Consider the following 23273-nt stretch of genomic DNA (forward strand, 5'->3'; position numbering starts at 1 on the left):
GATAAAACACCATGGACTAGGGATGTACACCATGGACTAGTGATAAAACACCATGGACTAGGGATGTACGCCATGGACTAGGGATGTACACCATGGACTAGTGATATACACCATGGACTAGGGACGTACACCATGGACTTTAGATTCATAAACACATTATTTTGATGTAGTCGAAATCGTTCAGTGGAATCTGTTTTTGGCAGAGATGATTATGTGGTTGGTTGGTTGGTTGATTAGTTGGTTGGTTGGTTGGATAACGCCACACTCAGCAATATTTCAGCTATATGACGGTGGTCTGTAAATAATCGAGTCTGGACCAGACCATCCAGTGATCCTGAGCATCGATCCAAGCAATTGGGATCGATGACATTCATCAACCAAGTCAGCGAGCCTGACCGTTAGTCGCCTCTTAAGACAAGCAGAGTCGCCTTTTACGGCAAGTATATGGGTTGGCGAAGACCTATTCTACCCCGGATCTTCACGGGTCTACTAATATGGAAAGAGCTTTGTCGATGCATTTGTTTGTAACCGTCTGACATGTTTTGGGTCACCGCTTCAAGGAAGGAAGAGACAAACAGTTTTATCAGGACAGCCAGCTTGGCCAGCGAACAATATATTTCGGGGATTAACCCTGGCGTAACGGACTGACAATTTGATATTCTGGGGGGTGCCTGGGACTTTGCATCGATTTTGTATTTTTTTCTCACCCGCAAAACTATATATTTGTTATTTTACAACTATGACATTGATTTTATATTTTAAGAAAAACGTCTTGAAACGAGGTAATTTTTGTGGCAGGCAATATATTTTTTTCCTTTTCAACAATATGAGGCATAAATATTTTTTTCAAGTAAATTCTGCGACAATTCATTTTTTAGTGAATATCCCAGGCTGCCCGATATCTACCGTCACATATGTCTGCGACTGTGACCATGACAAAACATATATATAGATACATACATACATGTGAAAATGGCCCGTTAACAAAGATGTAACATGCTATGTTTAGATTACCAGATAACAGCTTTCATAAAATGCAATAAAAACATTTTTCATGACCACTTCTCATTTTCATTTATGTTTGCGGGTTGTATACCAGCATGTTGCCATATGCTACACGATCCTTCAGTTTGAATACAATATTTATCGGCAAAACATCAAGCGATGTATTTTAGAATTAGTCATGACCTGTCCACATTAGTGCACCTTAAGCACGGCACGCTCTCTTGATGAAGAATGGGCTGCACACTATATAGAGGATATGTCATGTGTCTCGTGAAATATCATGTTTTTCTCATCGAGTGACAGGGGCAAAGGGGATATTTCTCGTGTGTGTAGTTGTCTACCGGAAATTTAAATCATTTCATTTCAATTGTTAACCTTGAAATGTAAATTCCCCCTCCCCCTTCCTAGCACAGGGAAGGTTCACCACCCCTTTTCTTGCGACTTATAAAGTAGTTTTGTGTTTGCAAAATCTTAAAAAACATAAACAAAAGTATCATAAAATATTTAGGGTCACGAAAATTGTTTATCATACATTTAGAAAATACAAAAATTTACAAAAAATCAAGAATATTCTTGAAAACTACGAGATCGCTGTTGGAAGCGAAAAAATACACGCGGGTCAAGTAACAAACGTGACGCTTTGCGAAACGAACAGTCTCGATTGAGGAGTTAAGTGAGAATACTACAGTTTATAAGGAAACATTTTCGAGAGAATAACAAGCGATATTAACTCCCTGAATCACAATATGCCATTACTTTGCCTTGTCAATAAACTAGGAACTAACGTAAATAGGACGTCAACAGTTTGTATGCGGGCTTGACACTTTCGATTGCAGGAGACAGTTTGAGGGGAAGTAACTCTTGCATGACAATCGTTCCGTCAAAGTGTAATGTTCACTGCAGTGAAATATCAAGTATTACGTTCACTGCAATGAAAATATCACTTTTCTCAACTACAGAAAACTGAGTCTTCCACACTGAAGTAAATAATAAATTCGGAAATGCTGGCAGTTAGGCAAGTGACAGCTTGAAGTGTGATATACAACCTAAGGTCAAGCGGTTTATGGTGCTATCTTAAGATCACTCGTAGGTCCACAATGTCTTTCCGTACATGTATCCTTGTCTGAATATGTATCCTTGTCTGAAAGGTGCGCAAGGGTCAACGCAGCTGTGATTCCGGAACTTTGTCGTGGTGGTGTAATTATTCATTCAGAGACGTTCAGCTGTTTACATGTGATATCTAGTCAGGCGAAGACCGAAACAGCTTCCTGGTGTACAGACTCGCCGCTATGGAGGCGGTCAGACTCGCCGTCCTACTCTGTGTCTGTCTCCTAAACCTGACATCAGGTAGGTGACCATATTATAACTAAATAAGAGGAAATATTTTGTATATATTGTGTAATAACGACGGAGTGATCATGTGATCAGTAAGGCGGTTTTATCATTGCGTCTTCTCCTGTAGAAAATCTAACGGATGTCCCTTGGTGTATGCGAATTCACTCAAACAAGGGAATCGGGGTATATTTGAAATAGTTGGAATTGGAAGTTATATTTCTTTTCGTAAATACCACGAAACTATATATTTTGAAAAAAAACATCCAATGCTACGTCGCCAAATCAGGACAAACAATAGCTTATGTTGAACCTGGTTGATGTTATGGATATTTATCGTTTAATGTAGTGTAAATATGCTATGGTAGCCTAAAGTGTGTATACATGCAGTGATAACAGGGCCCCGGTAGCTCAGTCGTCTAAGACGGTAAATCAAAGTTGTAAACGTATGGACACCCACATCACCTCGGGCTTTTCCCCCACATTAAGCTGACACGCCGTAATATATCTGGAATACTGTTAAAAGTGGCGTTAAACCAAACTCACTCAAGCTCACAAATGATAACACAGTGTCTATTTGTTGTGACAGACAACAGTGTCTATTTGTTGTGACAGACCACAGTGTCTATTTGTTGTGACAGACCACAGTGTCTATATGTTGTGACAGACCACAGTGTCTATATGTTGTGACAGTCCACAGTGTCTATATGTTGTTACAGACCACAGTGTCTATTTGTTATGACAGTCCACAGTGTCTATGTTGTGACAGACAACAGTGTCTATTTGTTGTGACAGTGCACAGTGTCTATATGTTGTCACAGACCACAATGTCTATTTGTTGTTACAGACCACAATGTCTATTTGTTGTTACAGACCACAGTGTCTTTTTGTTGTGACAGTCCACAGTGTCTATGTTGTGACAGACAACAGTGTCTATTTGTTGTGACAGTCCACAGTGTCCGTTTGTTGTGACAGACCACAGTGTCTATTGGTTGTGACAGACAACAGATTCTATTTGTTGTGACAGACAACAGTGTCTATTTGTTGTGACAGACCACAGTGTCTATTTGTTGTGACAGACAACAGGGTCTATTTGTTGTAACAGTACACAGTGTCTATTTGTTGTGACAGACAGCAGATTCTATTTGTTGTGACAGACCACAGTGTCTATTTGTTGTGACAGACCACAGTGTCTATTTGTTGTGACAGACCACAGTGTGACATACTGTTTGATGTATTTAAATTCTAATTGTAACGATAACACATCTTTTGTAATCAGTGCAATATCTAGAATATGCTGTGTGTTATTCATCAATGGCGACTTTGCCACCATGCATGTGTGCCTGATGTGATTAGAGAAAGTGCGTGAGTTGGATAACCCCCTTTATTACGGAATTACATATTTTCCTCCTCTTTAACCCCACTTTGAAGGTGCATACATACAACACAAATCACCTACGGAATCACACGTCGCAAATGAATGATTCTGCAAGCCCATGTATTCATACAGTTTGACCCTCACTCTGTAGGGTTTCATACTCAAATGAATTCACACAAAGTGAAAATCAATTCTCAAAATTATGCGTTGTGCCGCCATTGTCCACATTGCGAATGTAATACATATAAACTACGTCCTTGGTGTCTATTGAGCGGGAATGTGACGACAATGATAATCGGTTGTGAGATAGAGGAAGCGATAAGGATGAAAGAGCAGTTCCGGTTCAAGGGTCATTAGTACACTGTATACTAACCAGACAGGAGGCGGATAACACTCAACCTCATGTAAACTACCGCGGCAAAGGAAAGTGTACATAAAAATTGGATTTAAACATTAAAATTGAAAAAAAAACGTTATCAAAACGTTACTAGGCTGTAAACAGATGCCGAAACACTGCAAACTTAAGGTCACAAAACACAACTATGATAACCCCATCAAATACATTACCATTTAATAACCATTTCTGGGTATTTCATTTTTAGCCACTTTCAAACATGGCTGTGTATATATTTTCTTTTGCACGGCAGTTTTTATTTACTTAGCACAACTATTGAAGTGCTTCGTTATTGTATATAATGTAATGTAAATGGGATATTGCTTTCCAAGTATAGCTGGTGATCATTACCTGACATGATGATCACAGTCTGTGTTAGTTACGATGTTATTGCTATACTCCTGCTCCACTTGCTCGCTGATACAGTACTTCCGTTACAGGCACCTGTTCACAGTCACTGTCTTTCTCTGATGTAATACTTTTGTTACAGGCAGCTGCCCGGATGGTACATACAGCTACCAGTGTCACTGTCTATCTCTGATATACTACTTCTGTTACAGACATCTGTCCTAACGGTACATACGGCTACCAGGGTCACTGTCTATCTCTGTTATAATACTTCTGTTACAGGCAGCTTCCTTGGTGATACATACGTCTACCAGTGTCACTGTCTATCTCTGATATAATACTTCTGTTACAGACAGCTGTCCTAACGGTACATACGGCTACCAGTGTCACTGTCTGTCTCTGATATAATACTTCTGTTACAGGCAGCTTCCTTCGTGATACATACGTCTACCAGTGTCACTGTCTATCTCTTATATAATATTTCTGTTACAGGTAACTGTCCTGATGGTACATACGGCTACCAGTGTCACTGTCTATCTCTGATGTAATACTTCTGTTACAGGCAGCTTCCTTGGTGATACATACGTCTACCAGTGTCACTGTCTATCTTTGATACAATACTTCTGTTACAGACAGCTGTCCTAACGGTACATACGGCTACCAGTGTCACTATCTATCTCTGATATAATACGTTTGTTAAAGCAGCTGTCTTGATGGTACATACAGCTACCAGGGTCACTGTCTATCTCTGATACAATACTTATGTTACAGGCAGCTGTCCCAACGGTACATACGGCTACCAGTGTCAATGTCTATCTCTGATATAATACTTCTGTTACAGACAGCTGTCCTAACGGTACATACGGCTACCAGTATTCACTGTCTATCTCTGATATAATACTTCTGTTACAGGCAGCTGTCCTAACGGTACATACGGCTACCAGTGTCAATGTCTATCTCTGATATAATACTTCTGTTACAGGCAGCTTCCTTGGTGATACATACGTCTACCAGTGTCACTGTCTATCTCTTATATAATATTTCTGTTACAGGTAACTGTCCTGATGGTACATACGGCTACCAGTTTTCACTGTCTATCTCTGATGTAATACTTCTGTTACAGACAGCTGTCCTAACGGTACGTACGGCTACCAGTGTCACTGTCTATCTCTGATACAATACTTCTGTTACAGACAGCTGTCCTAACGGTACATACGGCTACCAGTGTTCACTGTCTATCTGTGATATAATACTTCTGTTACAGGCAGCTGTCCTAACGGTACATACGGCTACCAGTGTCAATGTCTATCTCTGATATAATACTTCTGTTACAGGCAGCTTCCTTGGTGATACATACGTCTACCAGTGTCACTGTCTATCTCTCATACAATACTTCTGTTACAGACAGCTGTCCTAACGGTACATACAGCTACCAGGGTCACTGTCTATCTCTGATATAATACTTCTGTTACAGGCAGCTGTCCTAACGGTACATACGGCTACCAGTGTCCCTGTCTATCTCTGTTATGATACTTCTGCTACAGGCAGCTTCCTTGGTGATACATACGTCTACCAGTGTCACTGTCTATCTCTGATATAATACGTTTGTTAAAGCAGCTGTCTTGATGGTACATACAGCTACCAGGGTCACTGTCTATCTCTGATACAATACTTATGTTACAGGCAGCTGTCCCAACGGTACATACGGCTACCAGGGTCACTGTCTATCTCTGATATAATACTTCTGTTACAGGCAGCTTCCTTGGTGATACATACGTCTACCAGTGTCACTGTCTATCTCTCATACAATACTTCTGTTACAGACAGCTGTCCTAACGGTACATACGGCTACCAGGGTCAATGTCTATCTCTGATATAATACTTCTGTTACAGGCAGCTTCCTTGGTGATACATACGTCTACCAGTGTCACTGTCTATCTCTGATACAATACTTCTGTTACAGACAGCTGTCCTAACGGTACATACGGCTACCAGGGTCAATGTCTATCTCTGATATAATACTTCTGTTACAGGCAGCTTCCTTGGTGATACATACGTCTACCAGTGTCACTGTCTATCTCTCATACAATACTTCTGTTACAGACAGCTGTCCTAACGGTACATACGGCTACCAGGGTCACTGTCTATCTCTGATACAATACTTCTGTTACAGACAGCTGTCCTAACGGTACATACGGCTACCAGGGTCACTGTCTATCTCTGATATAATACTTCTGTTACAGGCAGCTTCCTTGGTGATACAAACGTCTACCAGTGTCCCTGTCTATCTCTGATATGATACTTCTGCTACAGGCAGCTTACTTCGTGATACATACGTCTACCAGTGTCACTGTCTATCTCTGATACAATACTTCTGTTACAGACAGCTGTCCTAACGGTACATGCGGCTACCAGTGTCACTGTCTATCTCTGATATAATACTTCTGTTACAGGCAGCTTCCTTGGTGATACATACGGCTACCAGGGTCACTGTCTATCTCTGATACAATACTTCTGTTACAGGCAGCTGTCCTAACGGTACACACGGCTACCAGTGTCCCTGTCTATCTCTGATATGATACTTCTGCTACAGGCAGCTTCCTTGGTGATACATACGTCTACCAGTGTCACTGTCTATCTCTTATATAATACGTTTGTTAAAGCAGCTGTCTTGATGGTACATACAGCTACCAGGGTCACTGTCTATCTCTGATACAATACTTATGTTACAGGCAGCTGTCCTAACGGTACATACGGCTACCATTGTTCACTGTCTATCTCTGATATAATACTTCTGTTACAGGCAGCTGTCCTAACGGTACATACGGCTACCAGTGTTCACTGTCTATGTCTAATATAATACTTCTGTTACAGGCAGCTGTCCTAACGGTACATACGGCTACCAGGTTCACTGTCTATCTCTGATATAATACTTCTGTTACAGGCAGCTTCCTTGGTGATACATACGTCTACCAGTGTCACTGTCTATCTCTCATACAATACTTCTGTTACAGACAGCTGTCCTAACGGTACATACGGCTACCAGTGTCAATGTCTATCTCTGATACAATACTTCTGTTACAGGCAGCTGTCCTAACGGTACACACGGCTACCAGTGTCAATGTCTATCTCTGATATGATACTTCTGCTACAGGCAGCTTCCTTGGTGATACATACGTCTACCAGTGTCACTGTCTATCTCTGATATAATACTTCTGTTACAGGCAGCTGTCCTAACGGTACATACGGCTACCAGTGTTCACTGTCTATCTCTGATATAATACTTCTGTTACAGGCAGCTGTCCTTATGGTACATACCGCTACCAGTGTTCACTGTCTATCTCTGATATGATACTTCTGTTACAGACAGCTGTCCTAACGGTACATACGGCTACCAGTGTCACTGTCTATCTCTGATATAATACTTCTGTTACAGGCAGCTTCCTTGGTGATACATACGTCTACCAGTGTCACTGTTTAGCTCTGATATAATACGTTTGTTAAAGCAGCTGTCTTGATGGTACATACAGCTACCAGGGTCACTGTCTATCTCTGATACAATACTTATGTTACAGGCAGCTGTCCTAACGGTACATACGGCTACCATTGTTCACTGTCTATCTCTGATATAATACTTCTGTTACAGGCAGCTGTCCTAACGGTACATACGGCTACCAGTGTTCACTGTCTATCTCTGATATAATACTTCTGTTACAGGCAGCTGTCCTTATGGTACATACGGCTACCAGTGTTCACTGTCTATCTCTGATATGATACTTCTGTTACAGGCAGCTTCCTTGGTGATACATACGTCTACCAGTGTCACTGTCTATCTCTGATATAATACGTTTGTTAAAGCAGCTGTCTTGATGGTACATACAGCTACCAGTGTCACTGTCTATCTCTGATACAATACTTATGTTACAGGCAGCTGTCCTAACGGTACATACGGCTACCAGTGTTCACTGTCTATCTCTGATATAATACTTCTGTTACAGGCAGCTGTCCTAACGGTACATACGGCTACCAGTGTTCACTGTCTATCTCTGATATAATACGTTTGTTACAGGCAGCTGTGCTAAGGGTACATACGGCTACCAGTGTTCACTGTCTATCTCTAGGCATAATACTTCTGTTACAAACAGATGACCTGATGGAACATACGGCTACCAGGGTCACTGTCTATCTCTGATATCATACTTCTGTAACAGGCAACTTCCTTGGTGATACACGTCTACCAGTGTCACTGTCTATCTCTGATATAATACGTTTGTTAAAGGCAGCTGTCCTGATGGTACATACGGCACCAGTGTCACTGTCTATCTCTGATGTAATACTTCTGTTACAGGCAGCTTCCTTGGTGATACATACGTCTACCAGTGTTCACTGTCTATCTCTGATATAATACTTCTGTTACAGGCAGCTGTCCTTACGGTACATACGGCTACCAGTGTTCACTGTCTATCTCTGATATAATACTTCTGTTACAGGCAGCTGTCCTAACGGTACATACGGCTACCAGTGTTCACTGTCTATCTCTAGGCATAATACTTCCGTTACAAACAGATGACCTGATGGAACATACGGCTACCAGGGTCACTGTCTATCTCTGATATCATACTTCTGTTACAGGCAACTTCCTTGGTGATACACGTCTACCAGTGTAACTGTCTATCTCTGATATAATACGTTTGTTAAAGGCAGCTGTCCTGATGGTACATACGGCACCAGTGTCACTGTCTATCTCTAGGCATAATACTTCCGTTACAAACAGATGACCTGATGGAACATACGGCTACCAGGGTCACTGTCTATCTCTGATGTAATACTTCTGTTACAGGCAGCTTCCTTGGTGATACATACGGCTACCTGTGTCACTGTCTATCTCTGATATAATACTTCTGTTACAGGCAGCTGTCCTAACGGTACATACGGCTACCAGTGTTCACTGTCTATCTCTGATATAATACGTTTGTTAAAGGCAGCTGTCCTGATGGTACATACGGCACCAGTGTCAATGTCTATCTCTGATGTAATACTTCTGTTACAGACAGCTTCCTTGGTGATACATACGTCTACCAGTGTCACTGTCTATCTCTGATATAATACTTATGTTACAGGCAGCTGTTCTGATGGTACATACAGCTACTAGTGTCACTGTCTATCTCTGATATAAAACGTTTGTTTAAGCAGCTGTCTTGATGGTACATACAGCTACCAGGGTCACTGTCTATCTCTGATACAATACTTCTGTTACAGACAGCTGTCCTAACGGTACATACGGCTACCAGTGTCAATGTCTATCTCTTATATAATATTTCTGTTACAGGCAGCTGCCTTGATGACACATACGGCTACTTGTGTCACTACCTTGTACAAGACGTTTTTCTTACATGTAGCTTCCAATTGCTATGTCTGTGTTTGAGACAAAACGTATGTTACAGGAAGATATCTTGATGGTAAATACGACCACCTGTGTTACTGAGATATTACGTCTGCAACAGGCAGTTCATTGTGTTACGAGTGTCATAGATCTCATATAGCATACTCCTGTTACAGCCGGCTGCCCGCCAGGGACATACGGCAACTTGTGTGCTTACACCTGTAACTGCCTGCAGACAGCGTGTAATCCTACAGATGGATGCAGAGCAACGACCTGCAACAGAGGGTGGTCAGGACCGACATGTCAGAAACGTAATGACTAACTATATTTTGTTCATCAAATATTTCCTAATGTACATGTTTTAGTGACTTTCATGTATATCAACAAAAGGAAGACCTGTCATAAACTTTAGTTCAACAGACCATGTACTTTGGCAATTAGCTTTTCTGTACACGGAATATCGACCTGCTTTACAACTTTGTGTGAAAGTCTCATCACGCAGTAAACATTCGAATGAGTGCATGCTCTGTAATAGGCATGCTTCGACTATGACAGCCACATTATTTTACATTGTGAAGCGCTTATATCAGAAAGAAATGCGTTTTTCTCTTCTCCCATTGACTTACTTGATCTGGTTCAACACACCTGGGAATCTATTATACCACAATTCGCCTCGTATCTGTACAAACAAAAGCATCTTTTGATATATATCTTTTAGTGAATATCTGTCTTCGTTTAGGTATCTGAATTTGATAAACTGTGCGTAATTGTAAATATGTTATGCCTTTTTTTATTGTGTTAACCGCGTGTAATTGAATATATTTTCATTGTAATCTTCGGAATGACATCTGGAGGAAATAAGGAATATCTCTCTCTCTCTCTCTCTCTCTCTCTCTCTCTCTCTCTCTCTCTCTCTCTCCTCCCTCTCTCTCTCTCTCTCTTTCTCTCTTTATCTCTCTCTTTCTCTCTCTCTCTAAATACAATTAGCGTAATTGGATGGGATGGCTGTCTATGGTATATCTAATTCAGGTTATATTATTGATTTGATGCATTCCTCGTTATCTGGCTATTTATGGGAATGACAGTTAAGAGTTAAGTTATACAAAAACCATTACGAGCGTGAAGTATACAATATAAAAGCACATTAAAATATTGAATACAGAATTTAATGAAGCTTTCAAGAAGTTTTATGGTAGACACGTGGATTTCCAAAGTTGACGCATCAGGATCAGTGACAAAACGATGGCCGATGCTACTCCCTATTTTGACGTGTACCAAATGTTCCCGTGTTTTTCTACGTGAAGAATTGACTTGCATGTGCATGTGTTTGTAACGGGTGCCGCCGATGGGGCAGGATACGCCCACCTTTCCGAGAACACCTGGTATCATCATTATTTCGAGTGATTCGAAAAAATTTGCAAATGATATAGTCGGAATCGTACAAAGGACTCTGCCCATGGCAAATATTTCTTGTGAATAAGGAAAGGGTATTGTCGCTTTTATTTAAAGTAAAAACAATACAATAAGTGTAAGTGGATAAGTTGGCTGTTCATTTATTCATTCATTTAAGAATAAAAGAGAAATCATTATTTGTCAAGTGATGTTATTGTTGGTATAAAAATGTTCGTTTAGCAACCATAAAGTAGTGGCAACTTGTTCATTTAGCAACTTTTAATATAAGTAGTGTTTACATAGTTGACCTACATTAATGAATACTTTTAGTATACCTCCCACTCGACATTTTACCTTCGATATAAAATTGGACAGGTAATGTGCATCACAACTTGATTGATTGTAGATGAATTTGAGGCCCGGAAATCTTTTTCTTGATAAGTGCCAACGCAAATTCGAAAAACGTGTTATCGGTATGGCGAAACATATATCACACAATGATTATTGCATTTGGTTATTAAAATATTTATAGCTGATTTTTATCTGCATTCTGCTAGCTATGCGGATTCAGTTTATCTTAGGCAGGTGACGTCATCCAAGGCACAGTGACGTCACAGCATATATAATGACGACACGTATGTCTCACAGCTGTATTAGCACACTACAAAGAGTACTGCTGAAAATTACTAGCAATTTATGCATAGACGTAACCGAGTTGTGTTGTCCCTTTTCGGTTGTTGTATTCGGCGCGATTACACCGTCAGTTTCAATGGAATATCCAGGACGAAAATACCCAATTTCACTATAAATATCACGAGACGGGTCATGTTGATTTCTTAATCAGGTAATCAATGACTTTCAGTGTAATGGTTTATTTTCTAATGAGTCTTGATGGTAGATCTCAATTTTGGACCTCAGGAGATACGAACCCAATATTCCAAAGAGTAGATCCTAATATTAGAAAGATGACGATAAAAAACAGTTTAGTACACATTCTAAAACGATGTTATCCGTGAACTAATTCGGGTGTATGTTTTGACAGATAATATAGCACTCGACAAACAAACATCAGCCAGTAGCAGCTATTACCCACCTGGCAATGCTGTAAATGGGATAAAAACTGGTGTTAGCGGCAGTCTAACATGCATGCATACAGACTACACTGATGCTGGGATAAAAGCTGCATGGTGGAGATTGGATCTGGGACAGACAACGCTGATACATGACGTCATCATTTACTTCAGGAAACAGTGTGAGTAGAACACACTACTTCCTGTTTATGTTTGTAACGGGAGTAAAGTCTAGTTACAGCCATTGAAGTTTATTACAATGTTAAATAAAGCTGTGAATAATGGCAGAAAAATAATTATAGTGTTGACCAATCATAGTTCATTTCACGAAATGAACTGTCGCAGTACAATATTTACCCAGTTTATAATACATTTGTCTGTCTTTAAATATTGGACTTGAAATAATAAAACCCACAAATGGATTCAGATCATTACTTCTGATATTGCAGTTAAAATCGATGCTGGCTTCTGAACAACGAAACATACATGTATGTTATTAGCAACTAAGTCTAGATAGATATGTTTCTAATTATTGTGATGATATGAATGAACATGTGCGTGAGCACCTTTTTCTTCCGGCTCCCTCTACATCACTCTGACACACACGCGACGAGGTTGATTATGTTGAGTGAGTGAGTGAGTGTGTGAGTTGAGTTTAACGCCGCTGTTAACAATATTCCAGTTATATCACGGCGTGTCAGCTTAATGTGGGAGGAAAGCCCGAAGTAATGCAGGTCTCAGACATTTACCACTTCGGTGAAACCCACGAGCACGGGTTTGGTGCTGACAAACCTAGAAACATAATCGGAGTGAACCGGGATTCGAAACTATAATCATAGGTTTCTGGCGTGCACAGGGGACGCAACTCTGCATAGCGAATCGCGGAGCCTTTGACGACTGGGCCACCCGTGCCCCCTTGATATGTTCAGACGTTTTATGTTTTTATACGTCACTTATTAAGGTACCATTTAGAATGATTTGTGACCACACTTACAACATTTCATGAGACGTGTTCAGAGGGTCTGCTTCACTTATTTCGTGAACACAGACGGATACAACTTCTGTAGCCATTTGACAATAGTTGATAGAGTGTGGCGGAACTATTCGCAGAAGTGAGTATTGTTGCGGGAATTAATGGTGGATCAGTGAACGGACATCGAGGGTAGATACCATACAATCCTTAGTCTTAATAAATGGGTCTTACATTGACACAGATATTTGTTGGTCATCCCACTAATTGGATTTCATTTCTATCAAAATTGATGTGTAATTGGTTGATGAATTAATAGCAACAAAGCTCCACGCAGGCAGGGGAGAGGGATCATGTCAGACAGCGTTAGGTTTTAATTCAGGCCGATTGACCTTAATTAATATAATTCCGATATATTACAATTCGATATATAAATTTTGACATTTCTATGGCATGCAAATACGAAACATGCTTATTGATTTGCAAACAGATATAGTTCGTCGGAATGGTATCCAGATTTACATAGCTGAAACTACCACCACCCAACCTGCCGGAGTCAGCTGCTACAACGTAACAGGGAACAGAAACGGAACAGACATACCTGATGTTTTGAACGCCACGTGTTCTGGTGAAGGACGCTATCTTGTCCTGTACACCACCACTGTAAACAACGAAATCAACAACGTCAGCGTACCTGTCATGGATTTCTGTGAAGTGGAGGTTGATGGTGGGAGTAATGTGTTACAATACATTTTAAAATTCACTGATTTATAATACATAAATTGTAGCTAAACAAAACATATTAACCAAAATTACCAAAAGTTTCACTGAAACATATCATTGTCAAATAATTAACATCAAATCCCTCATTGTACGTTTTAGGGGCAGTCGGGTAACCTAGTTGTTAAAGCTTTCGCTCGTCACGCCGAAGACCCGGGTTCGAATCCCGACATGGGTACAATGTGTGAAGCCAATTTCTGGTGCCCCCGCCGTGATATTGCTGTAATATTTCTAAAAGCGGCGTAAAACCATACTCACTCACTCACTTATTGTACCTTTTAAGCACCAGTACCAAATGTGCGTGAATGCTTTTACAATAGGACCTTTGAATTCAAATATGCAATTCATGTACTGCCTTCAACAGTATGTGGTAATGGTACTTTCGGTGCTGACTGTGACAACTACTGCCACTGTGACGGTGCGGTGTGCGACTACGTGAGCGGCGTCTGCCCGAGTGGAGTCTGTCTACCAGGCTGGCAACCAAACAAGTGTGACACAGGTTTGTAGTTGAGTCCGTTACCATTTCTTACATCTTTCAAAGTAAATATACGTTCAACGTCGTTAAAGTGTCTGTGTTTTGAATACAACCTGCTTCACAGCAATCCAAGAAAGGAGGTTGTCAGAAATGAATATATAACTCTTTCAGTTAAGGGGGCACGGGTGACCCAGTCGTCTAAGGCGCCACGATTCGCTGTGCATAGTTGCGTCCCTTGGGCACGCCAGAAACCTGTGATTTTGGGTTCGAATCCCGGTTCGCAACGATTATGTTTCTTGGTTTGTCAGCACCATACCAGTGAACGTGGGTTTCACCGAACTGGTAAACCTCTGAGACCTGCATCATTTCGGGCTTTCCTCCCTCGCTGACACGCCGCGATCTAACTGGAATAATGTTAAACCCAACTCACTCACTCACTTTCAGTTGACTTGAAAAAACTTCATGTTTTCAGCGTGTACCTTGGGAAATTATGGAAGAAACTGTTATCAGACGTGCTCTGATAGAAACTGCAAGGGCGACAACTCTAGCTGTGACAGTGCCACGGGGCAGTGCGTTGGTGGCTGCAGGACAGGATGGAACGGAACAGACTGTACACAGAGTAAGATCCGATCTCAATTAGCCTCTCTACAAATAACTAACCCTGGTCAATCATGTTGGAATTACCGCCAGGTATCTCAACCAAGTCGATCCACATAACCACAGAGGAGACCGCCTCCGTGGTCAAGTGGTAGAGCGTCCGCCTGGGGTTCGATCCCCAGCCGCGTCATACCAAAAGACGTTAAAAGATGGTACTTTTTGTAACCCTGTCTGGCGCTCGGCATTAATGGGCTAAAACAAGGACTGGTCGGCTCGGTGTCAGTATACTGTGTCTGAGTGGGGTATTCATGTTAAACTGCGACATGGTATCTCAGTGAGCTAGCACTATAAATCGGCATCAGTCCGGTCTAGTACAAGCAGTAACACAAAACACACACACACATACATGCACGTCGCTATATAAGTGCAATAATCTTGGACGCGACGTTAAACCCCATTTCACCTCACCACCGCAGAGATAGTTCATCTGATCAATGTCCCTAAGTTTCTCTTGTGCTAGTGCATTTATCAAATCGTTTCAGAATGCATGTCTACCTACGGAGACGACTGTGCCAACATGTGCTCTGCCAGAAACTGCAGCGGAGCCTCGTCATCCGTGTGTGATCATGTAACCGGGATGTGTGACAAGGGCTGCAGCCCGGGGTGGAAGGACACTGACTGCACGAAAGGTCAGATATACGATCTTTGGTTTTTAAATACCCCTTTCTAGTGAACCCTTGCCATACTGTTTACGTCAATGGGAGCATGAGAGTAATTTCCGGTTGGTGAATAAGAATATAAATGGCCGAGAACTTGTGACGAGGTGATTACAAAATGGACACACAAAGGTTATCTGAGAACCAGCCCCATCCCGAAACCTCAACAACAGGGGCAGACAACTCCAAATTCGTCTCAAGTCTCAAATGCCACCATTGACCCAAAATACTTTTATGGAAAACATTTGAAATCTACTCCAGAACTCTCTGCCCCTAGTATACGGTTCTTGTGTGTACTATGTAAGCCCCACTTGCGTGATGCACGTGTAATCTGCTGCTGATACATGTATGTTCAGCTCTGTTGCGAGTTTCTCTTTACAATACATGGTGTGGGTGAGGGGAAATGTGGATTAACGTCGCGTCAGAGATTATTGCACTTATATAGCGACGTGCAGGCACGTGTGTGTGTGCGCGCGCTTGTGTGTGTGTCTGCTTGTTCTAGCCCCTTTATGCCCAGCGCCAGACATTGTAATAAGAAGTACCATCTTTGAACGCCTTCCGCTCTCCGGGCGGACGCTCTACCACCAGAGTGAGTCAGTTGCGTTGAACGCCGCTTTCAACAGTATTCCAGTTATATCACGGCGTGTCAGCTTAATGTGGACGGAAAGCCCGAAGTGATGCAGGTCTCAGACGTTTACCACTTCGGTGAAACCCACGAGCACCGGTACGGTGCTGACAAACCAAGAAACATTTCTGGCGTGCCATAGGGACGCAACTCTGCACAGCTAATCGCGGCGCCTTAGACGACTGGGCCACCCGTGCCCCTGCTCTACCACCAGACCACGGAGGCGGTCTCAATGATATAAGGTTCTTTACAATTCCATCATTCACATGAGTGTCAAAACCAAAGATACATCGGTGACTTCCAAATGTACAGTAAATGCAATATGAAGGCATGAAATGGTAACGACTAGCTTTCCATTCGTGTACTAGGTATAAAGGATCGTTTCACCAATAGTGACGTCACAAGGTGTTTTAAGTAGTCTAAAACATAGACGACATAGTGTTTATGCAATTGTTAATAGAGGGTCGCGAAGACGCAAGCCAAGTTAATCCCATATACTGTCAAGGATGGCTAAAGGTAATTTCTTTGCAAGCAGAATGCGTCCAGGGTTTAGAGTACGGATCTGGCTGTGTGGGTAACTGCAGTGCACGGAAGTGCACGGGGGGCTCGGGAACCTGTCCCAAAGATGCAGGACGATGTGATTCTGGCTGTCAGTTGGGGTGGCAGGGAGAAGACTGTGCACGTGGTAAGTGACAAGAACTGATTTTGTCAAACCTCCTGTGAATGAAACGTTGTGAATGAAAACATCTGGCCTGTCACTTAAGGAATCAAGCACGTGCATTACATCTATACAAAGAGACATGTGGATGCTATAGTATAATTGTTTAGCGAGCCTGACCATCCGATCCCGTTAGTCGCCTCTTACAACAAGCATTGGCTGCTGAAGACCATTCTACCCCGGATCTTGACGGGTCCGACCCGTAAATTTTGATAGCTGTATGATGTACATTGTTATCTATAATTAATTGCAAGTGATGCTCATTACATATGTCTAACGACACCTACATCCTTAGTAGTGTCATTGGGAATTCGAAGTTACATGTCATATGAAGATCTCAATTTACTAATATTTCAGTATGTAGTCTTGGTACATTCGGTGTCAACTGTACTGGAAAATGTGGCCAGTGTCTTGACATCAGCAAATGTCACCATGAAAACGGAAGCTGCCTTACAGGATGCAGTGAAGGGTGGACTAACCACACATGTACACAAAGTAGGTTCTTCAACGTTATTGTGCAGTCGTCTTTGTAACATTTTATCACCTGGACAATTATTCCATCATGTAAGGTATTTTGGGGTGTTCTTTGTTTGCATTCAGCAATATTCCAGCTATATGACGGCGGTCTGTAAATAATCGAGTCTGGACCAGACAATCCAGGGATTGACATCATGAGCATATGTTTATCATATTCATGACACATTTGATCAGATTGATAATCATAAAATGTGTCTTAACATTCAGTTGTCTTTGAAGTACAAATATGCATTCTCGAATAGACATTGCAACCAAGAGGATGTTACTTAAAAAGATCGACATCTAGTTATTAATCATGTTTATATGTGTATGTTACATCACCTGAAATAATAAGCTCCTGTGTATTTTTCAAGTGACACACTTTTAGACAATTTTCATGATACAGTAAACAATAACCATTCACATGACAGCTGTAATCACGCGATGGATAATGCTGAAGATGTTATTATATCACCAGTTGACCCTTCTGTTCCAGAGCAGGTTGACGCATCAACGTCAGATGTAGGAGTCATAGCAGGCTCTGTAGCTGCCGTCATCATTGTAGCATCCATTGCTGTTGTCGTCATTGTCTTACTCAGGTACGAAGAAAATCTTGATACACCTAGTGAACTGTACGAAACAGTACCATGGTTTTACTTAACCATCAATACCAGTGAGGCAGTGTGGATAGTACCTAGTGATTGGACATATGACAGTCTTGAGTCTTCTGCAAAAGTTTACACACAGCAAAGGGAAAGGTGCTCTTGTTTCCATTGACACAACCTTCATAATCACATAATAAGTTCATTCGAATGACAAGTGTTTAGAGGCTCTTAAACAAGTACATTGATATATCAATATTATGCATAATTATATCAGTAAATGAGTGAGTGCTTATTGCTTAACGCCATTTCTTACAGAAATTCGTGGCGAATATCAATCACTGTATCTCATATCAAACATCACACCAAAATCACACTGTGGTGGATAGGAGGACCTGTATGTATTCTGATGCTTGTTTGTTTGTTTGTTTAACGCCGCGCTAAGCAATACTCCAGCTGTATGACGGCGGTCTGTAAATAATCGAGTCTAGACCAGACAATCCAGTGATTGATATCATGACCATCGACCCACGCAATTGGGATCAATGACATGCATCAACCAAGTCAGCGAGCCTGACCACCCGATCCCGTTAGTCCCCCCTACAGCCAGTATGGGTTGCTGAGGTATGTATTCTGATTCGACAGTTAGACCAATACCTTGATTTGAACTCTTTTCATTGAGCAATAACTGTTCTGGACCTTCATGCACAATACATTGTACTAACGCAAACCACTCTTATTTGAAGAAGACGGAGAAGTCAAAATTCAAAGGAAACAGATAAGCACGCAGATGTGTTCCAAGAGCAGGCAGGTTTGTATAAGGAAATACAGCACACAATAATCACCTGCCTTGGTGCAGAGTAAAGTGACCTGTATCCACCCTATGCAATGTAATGATTGTGTTAATGATTCAACTTCCCTTAAGCCAAGTAATAGATAATATATTTGCATAACTGAGTCCTCTGACTTCCGTTCAATGCGTCCATCACTTAGCTTCTTCTCATTTCAGCAAATTGGGGCACGGGTAACCCAGTCGTCTAAGGCGCCGCGATTCGCTGTGCAGAGTCGCGTCCCTTGGGCACGCCAGAAACCTATGATTGTGGGTTCGAATCCCGGTTCGCCCCGATTATGTTTCTAGGTTTGTCACCATACCCGTGCTCGTGGGTTTCACCGAAGTGGTAAACGTCTGAGACCTGCATCACTTCGGCTTTCCTCCCACATTAAGCTGACACGCCGTGATATAACTGGAATACTGTTAAAAGCGGCGTTAAACCCAACTCACTCACTCATTTCAGCAACTGAGGACATGGAGATGGTCAACCCTTTGTATGCCAGTGCTTTTGAGGCGGACGAGGACGACGTAGAGGAGGACCACAATGACACGTACTATAACATAGCCAGTGCTCCTGCAATAACCTTGGTGTCTGTCGAGCAGCTTGGAGAGCGGATCAAACAGCTGCAGGTGCCGGTCGGGGGATTCCAGGCAGAATATCAGGTATGAACGTTAATAGAAGAGAAATTCCTCAGATGAAACCATGCATTGTGTTATCCTTACAGGTTGTTTAGAAATAAATGTTTCAGTGAGTTTGAAGTATGTAGCTTATATTGGAGCTACGATAATGTATTAACTAGTGGTCTGAGCTCCCATACAACACCTTGGTAGTTTCATTCAAACTTTATATAATTTCATTTTACGGTACTTACCAACTTTATACACCATGATAATTAATATTTTCTTTATGAATAAATCCTGTTCCCCGATATGCATTGATGTATTTCAGAAACTATCTACTACCTTCACCCGTTCTTACAAAGACTCTCAGCTGGAGGAAAACAATGGGAAAAACAGATTTCTTAATTATTACCCATGTAAGTCTTACTCTGTATTCTCAGACAGTGACATAATAGCCAATAGCCTAATAGTGTTACAGATATTAATATGTCTAAATACTCGTAATGACAATAGATATGGTATATAACATTGTTTTAATGGCATTTCAGCCTATAACGGTAGACATTATGACAAGTCCATATGTTGTCGAGTCAAGCAGAGATATCGATGAGTCCATGTGTTGTCGAGTCAAGCAGAGATATCGATGAGTCCATATGTTGTCGAGTCAAGCAGAGATATCGATGAGTCCATATGTTGTCGAGTCAAGCAGAGATATCAATAAGTCCATATTTTGTCGAGTCAAGCAGAGATATCGATGAGTCCATATTTTGTCGAGTCAAGCAGAGATATCGATGAGTCAATATGTTGTCGAGTCAAGCAGAGATATTGATGAGTCCATGTGTTGTCGAGTCAAGCAGAGATATTGATGAGTCCATATGTTGTCGAGTCAAGCAGAGATATTGATGAGTCCATATGTTGTCGAGTCAAGCAGAGATATCAATAAGTCCATATTTTGTCGAGTCAAGCAGAGATATCGATGAGTCCATATGTTGTCGTGTCAAGCAGAGATATCGATGAGTCCATATGTTGTCGAGTCAAGCAGAGATATCGATGAGTCCATATGTTGTCGAGTCAAGCAGAGATATCGATGAGTCCATATGTTGTCGAGTCAAGCAGAGATATTGATGAGTCCAAATGTTGTCGAGTCAAGCAGAGATATCGATGAGTCCATATGTTGTCGAGTCAAGCAGAGATATCGATGAGTCCATATGTTGTCGAGTCAAGCAGAGATATTGATGAGTCCATATGTTGTCGAGTCAAGCAGAGATATCGATGAGTCCATATGTTGTCGAGTCAAGCAGAGATATCGATGAGTCCATATGTTGTCGAGTCAAGCAGAGATATCAATAAGTCCATATGTTGTCGAGTCAAGCAGAGATATTGATGAGTCCATATGTTGTCGAGTCAAGCAGAGATATCGATGAGTCCATATGTTGTCGAGTCAAGCAGAGATATCGATGAGTCCATATGTTGTCGAGTCAAGCAGAGATATCGATGAGTCCATATGTTGTCGAGTCAAGCAGAGATATTGATGAGTCCATATGTTGGACTCGGGGAAACATTTAGTGAGTGGGCGAGCTGGTTTGTACTACGCGTTTTGCAGTATACCATACATATCGAGGCGGGACACCAGGAAGGTGCTTCACACTTAGTATGCAAGATGAAGGGAACACTCAAGCAATACCTGCATGCTACGTCAGAGCCGATTTTAAGAGGGGTGTACTTGCGGTTATGTATACATCAATGGCCCGCCTTGTATCATACACGTCTGAAACACAACATATAAACACTCGTTCATCTGTGAAGATCCGGGTTAAAACAGAGGCAAGGAGGTAAGAACTATGTTGGGCCGACCTTGTCTTACTGAGTAAATCCCGAGTTTTATGGCTGTCTAGTTAGACCTGAGATTTTCTATCCTGTTTATGAATATACTCGTCCGAGCAAAGGGGAAAACTCCGTAGGACAATGGCATGATGTCAATTGTTTTTATACAAGGTCATCGGAACCAATCAGCTGAACTTATTTTGCGTACATTTCTTATGCATCGCTTCCCTTTCTGCCAGGACACGTGGCGGTATCAAAAGTGTTGAGCCAAGCATACATAGTGCTGTAATATTGTCGTGAGCGTTAACTATTTTTTCGCCCGAGTGCCCTTGCAGTTCAATACACTGTCATATGTTTTCTCCCGACCAGTTATCCCAATTCGTGTTCTTTATTTAATCCTGAGCACTTTTGATAATCACTAGGGGCCAGATATTTAAAATACGGTGTTTGGAGTAGAGCACCCATTGAACATGACACTGAACCTTTTAGTGTTGTTCCCCGTAATAAATAATCCAGTGGTGTTATGTATTTGCTGTCCCAAATACATGACCATAACTTTCTTAGTGGATCTGCTTGCTTTACACGTCTTGATTTTGAAACACAAAACCTGTCCAATCCATGGATTCTTGTTTGCTTCTAATAATCTGTCACAGGCCTAAAATGAAAATGTGGGTAAACGGGGTAAAGGGCATTAGAGGTGGTGACCACGTAGCTGTTTTTCATCAGATAGCAATCTAGGAGCCCTTCGTGCAGACACATTTGACATATGTAGATGTTCATGAAGGAATACTTACGCTTTCCCCGAACACCTGGTGCCATCACAGCTTTTCACCATTATTTTGCCTTTTGCGCCCACAGGGCTCAGTCTCGGCGGAGAATGGAGGTCACACTCTAGCCTTGACCAGGCTATATTTATTGTAACAAATTAGAAGCATGTGGCTCCTCAAACTCAGGTAATGAGGCTTTTGTTCAGCACCAGGTTGTTGACGGCGTTTTCCTGTTTGGGTTGCTGGCGGTGGATCGAGCAAATCTTGGGACGTCTTCCACCCCCCCACGTGCACCCCCACCCCCCCCCCCCCCCCACCCCCCCCCCCCCCACCCCCCACCCCCCCCCCCACCCCCACGCTAGCCCACTCCCCCAAGCTGAAAAGTTGGGTTTTATGATGGGGCAGCATATACAACCTGCATCAATTCGTCAATGCTCTTTTTTTTACCCTCCAGTTTGTTAACTGCTCTGTTGCATTTCAAAGTCGCTTATTTGAGAAAGCATAATAAAACACCCTAGAGATATCATAACGTTTTTAGCCTGGTATCACCTCCATTATAGAAACACTAAAGAACATTTCGAAAACACGCACGACACGATTCTTGAGATACACTCTTCAATTTATTTTCTCATGAGCCCAAAGGCCGAATCAGATCTTCCATCAAAGTGCGTTAATAAAATAAACACCTGAGCCTGAACACATACTATTATTGAAGATGTAACTTTCAGTACAGACAAACGCGCTGCTGACTTAAGTAGTTACACTGAGTGTTTAGTTGCATTTATCTTCTGTTCAATATTGATCCTGCCATATCGTGTTCAACTTTGTGAATACATAATAAGGGCTTGCAAAAGTTATGATAAGAACATGCAAATCAACATGTTAAATACATTCCGCTCAACCGATGTTAGATTCTCGCCCCCTGAAG

General features: G+C 41.7%; 1 protein-coding gene across 3 annotated transcripts in view; it reads left to right on the forward strand.

Annotated features, from left to right (window-relative positions):
* The first annotated feature begins 2064 nt into the window (after positions 1 to 2064).
* Positions 2065 to 23273, forward strand: part of LOC124128816 (receptor-type tyrosine-protein phosphatase alpha-like) — a 30190-nt gene continuing 8981 nt past the window's right edge. The window contains exons 1-13 of one of the 3 annotated variants that reach the window (XM_048400484.1): positions 2065 to 2352; positions 10017 to 10151; positions 12275 to 12484; positions 13763 to 13999; positions 14417 to 14551; positions 15000 to 15146; positions 15667 to 15813; positions 17001 to 17150; positions 17541 to 17678; positions 18196 to 18298; positions 19048 to 19112; positions 19597 to 19796; positions 20083 to 20170. In XM_048400484.1, the coding sequence (XP_048256441.1) occupies positions 2295 to 2352; positions 10017 to 10151; positions 12275 to 12484; positions 13763 to 13999; positions 14417 to 14551; positions 15000 to 15146; positions 15667 to 15813; positions 17001 to 17150; positions 17541 to 17678; positions 18196 to 18298; positions 19048 to 19112; positions 19597 to 19796; positions 20083 to 20170 (1813 nt within the window). In that variant the 5' untranslated portion in view covers positions 2065 to 2294. The remainder of the gene's footprint in view (positions 2353 to 10016; positions 10152 to 12274; positions 12485 to 13762; positions 14000 to 14416; positions 14552 to 14999; positions 15147 to 15666; positions 15814 to 17000; positions 17151 to 17540; positions 17679 to 18195; positions 18299 to 19047; positions 19113 to 19596; positions 19797 to 20082; positions 20171 to 23273) is intronic. The other 2 variants (XM_048400483.1, XM_048400482.1) reach the window with 2 other exon arrangements.

This window comes from Haliotis rufescens, unplaced genomic scaffold (assembly GCF_023055435.1).
Source record: "Haliotis rufescens isolate VD_foot unplaced genomic scaffold, xgHalRufe1.0.p SCAF_2, whole genome shotgun sequence".
NCBI classification, from domain to species: domain Eukaryota; kingdom Metazoa; phylum Mollusca; class Gastropoda; order Lepetellida; family Haliotidae; genus Haliotis; species Haliotis rufescens.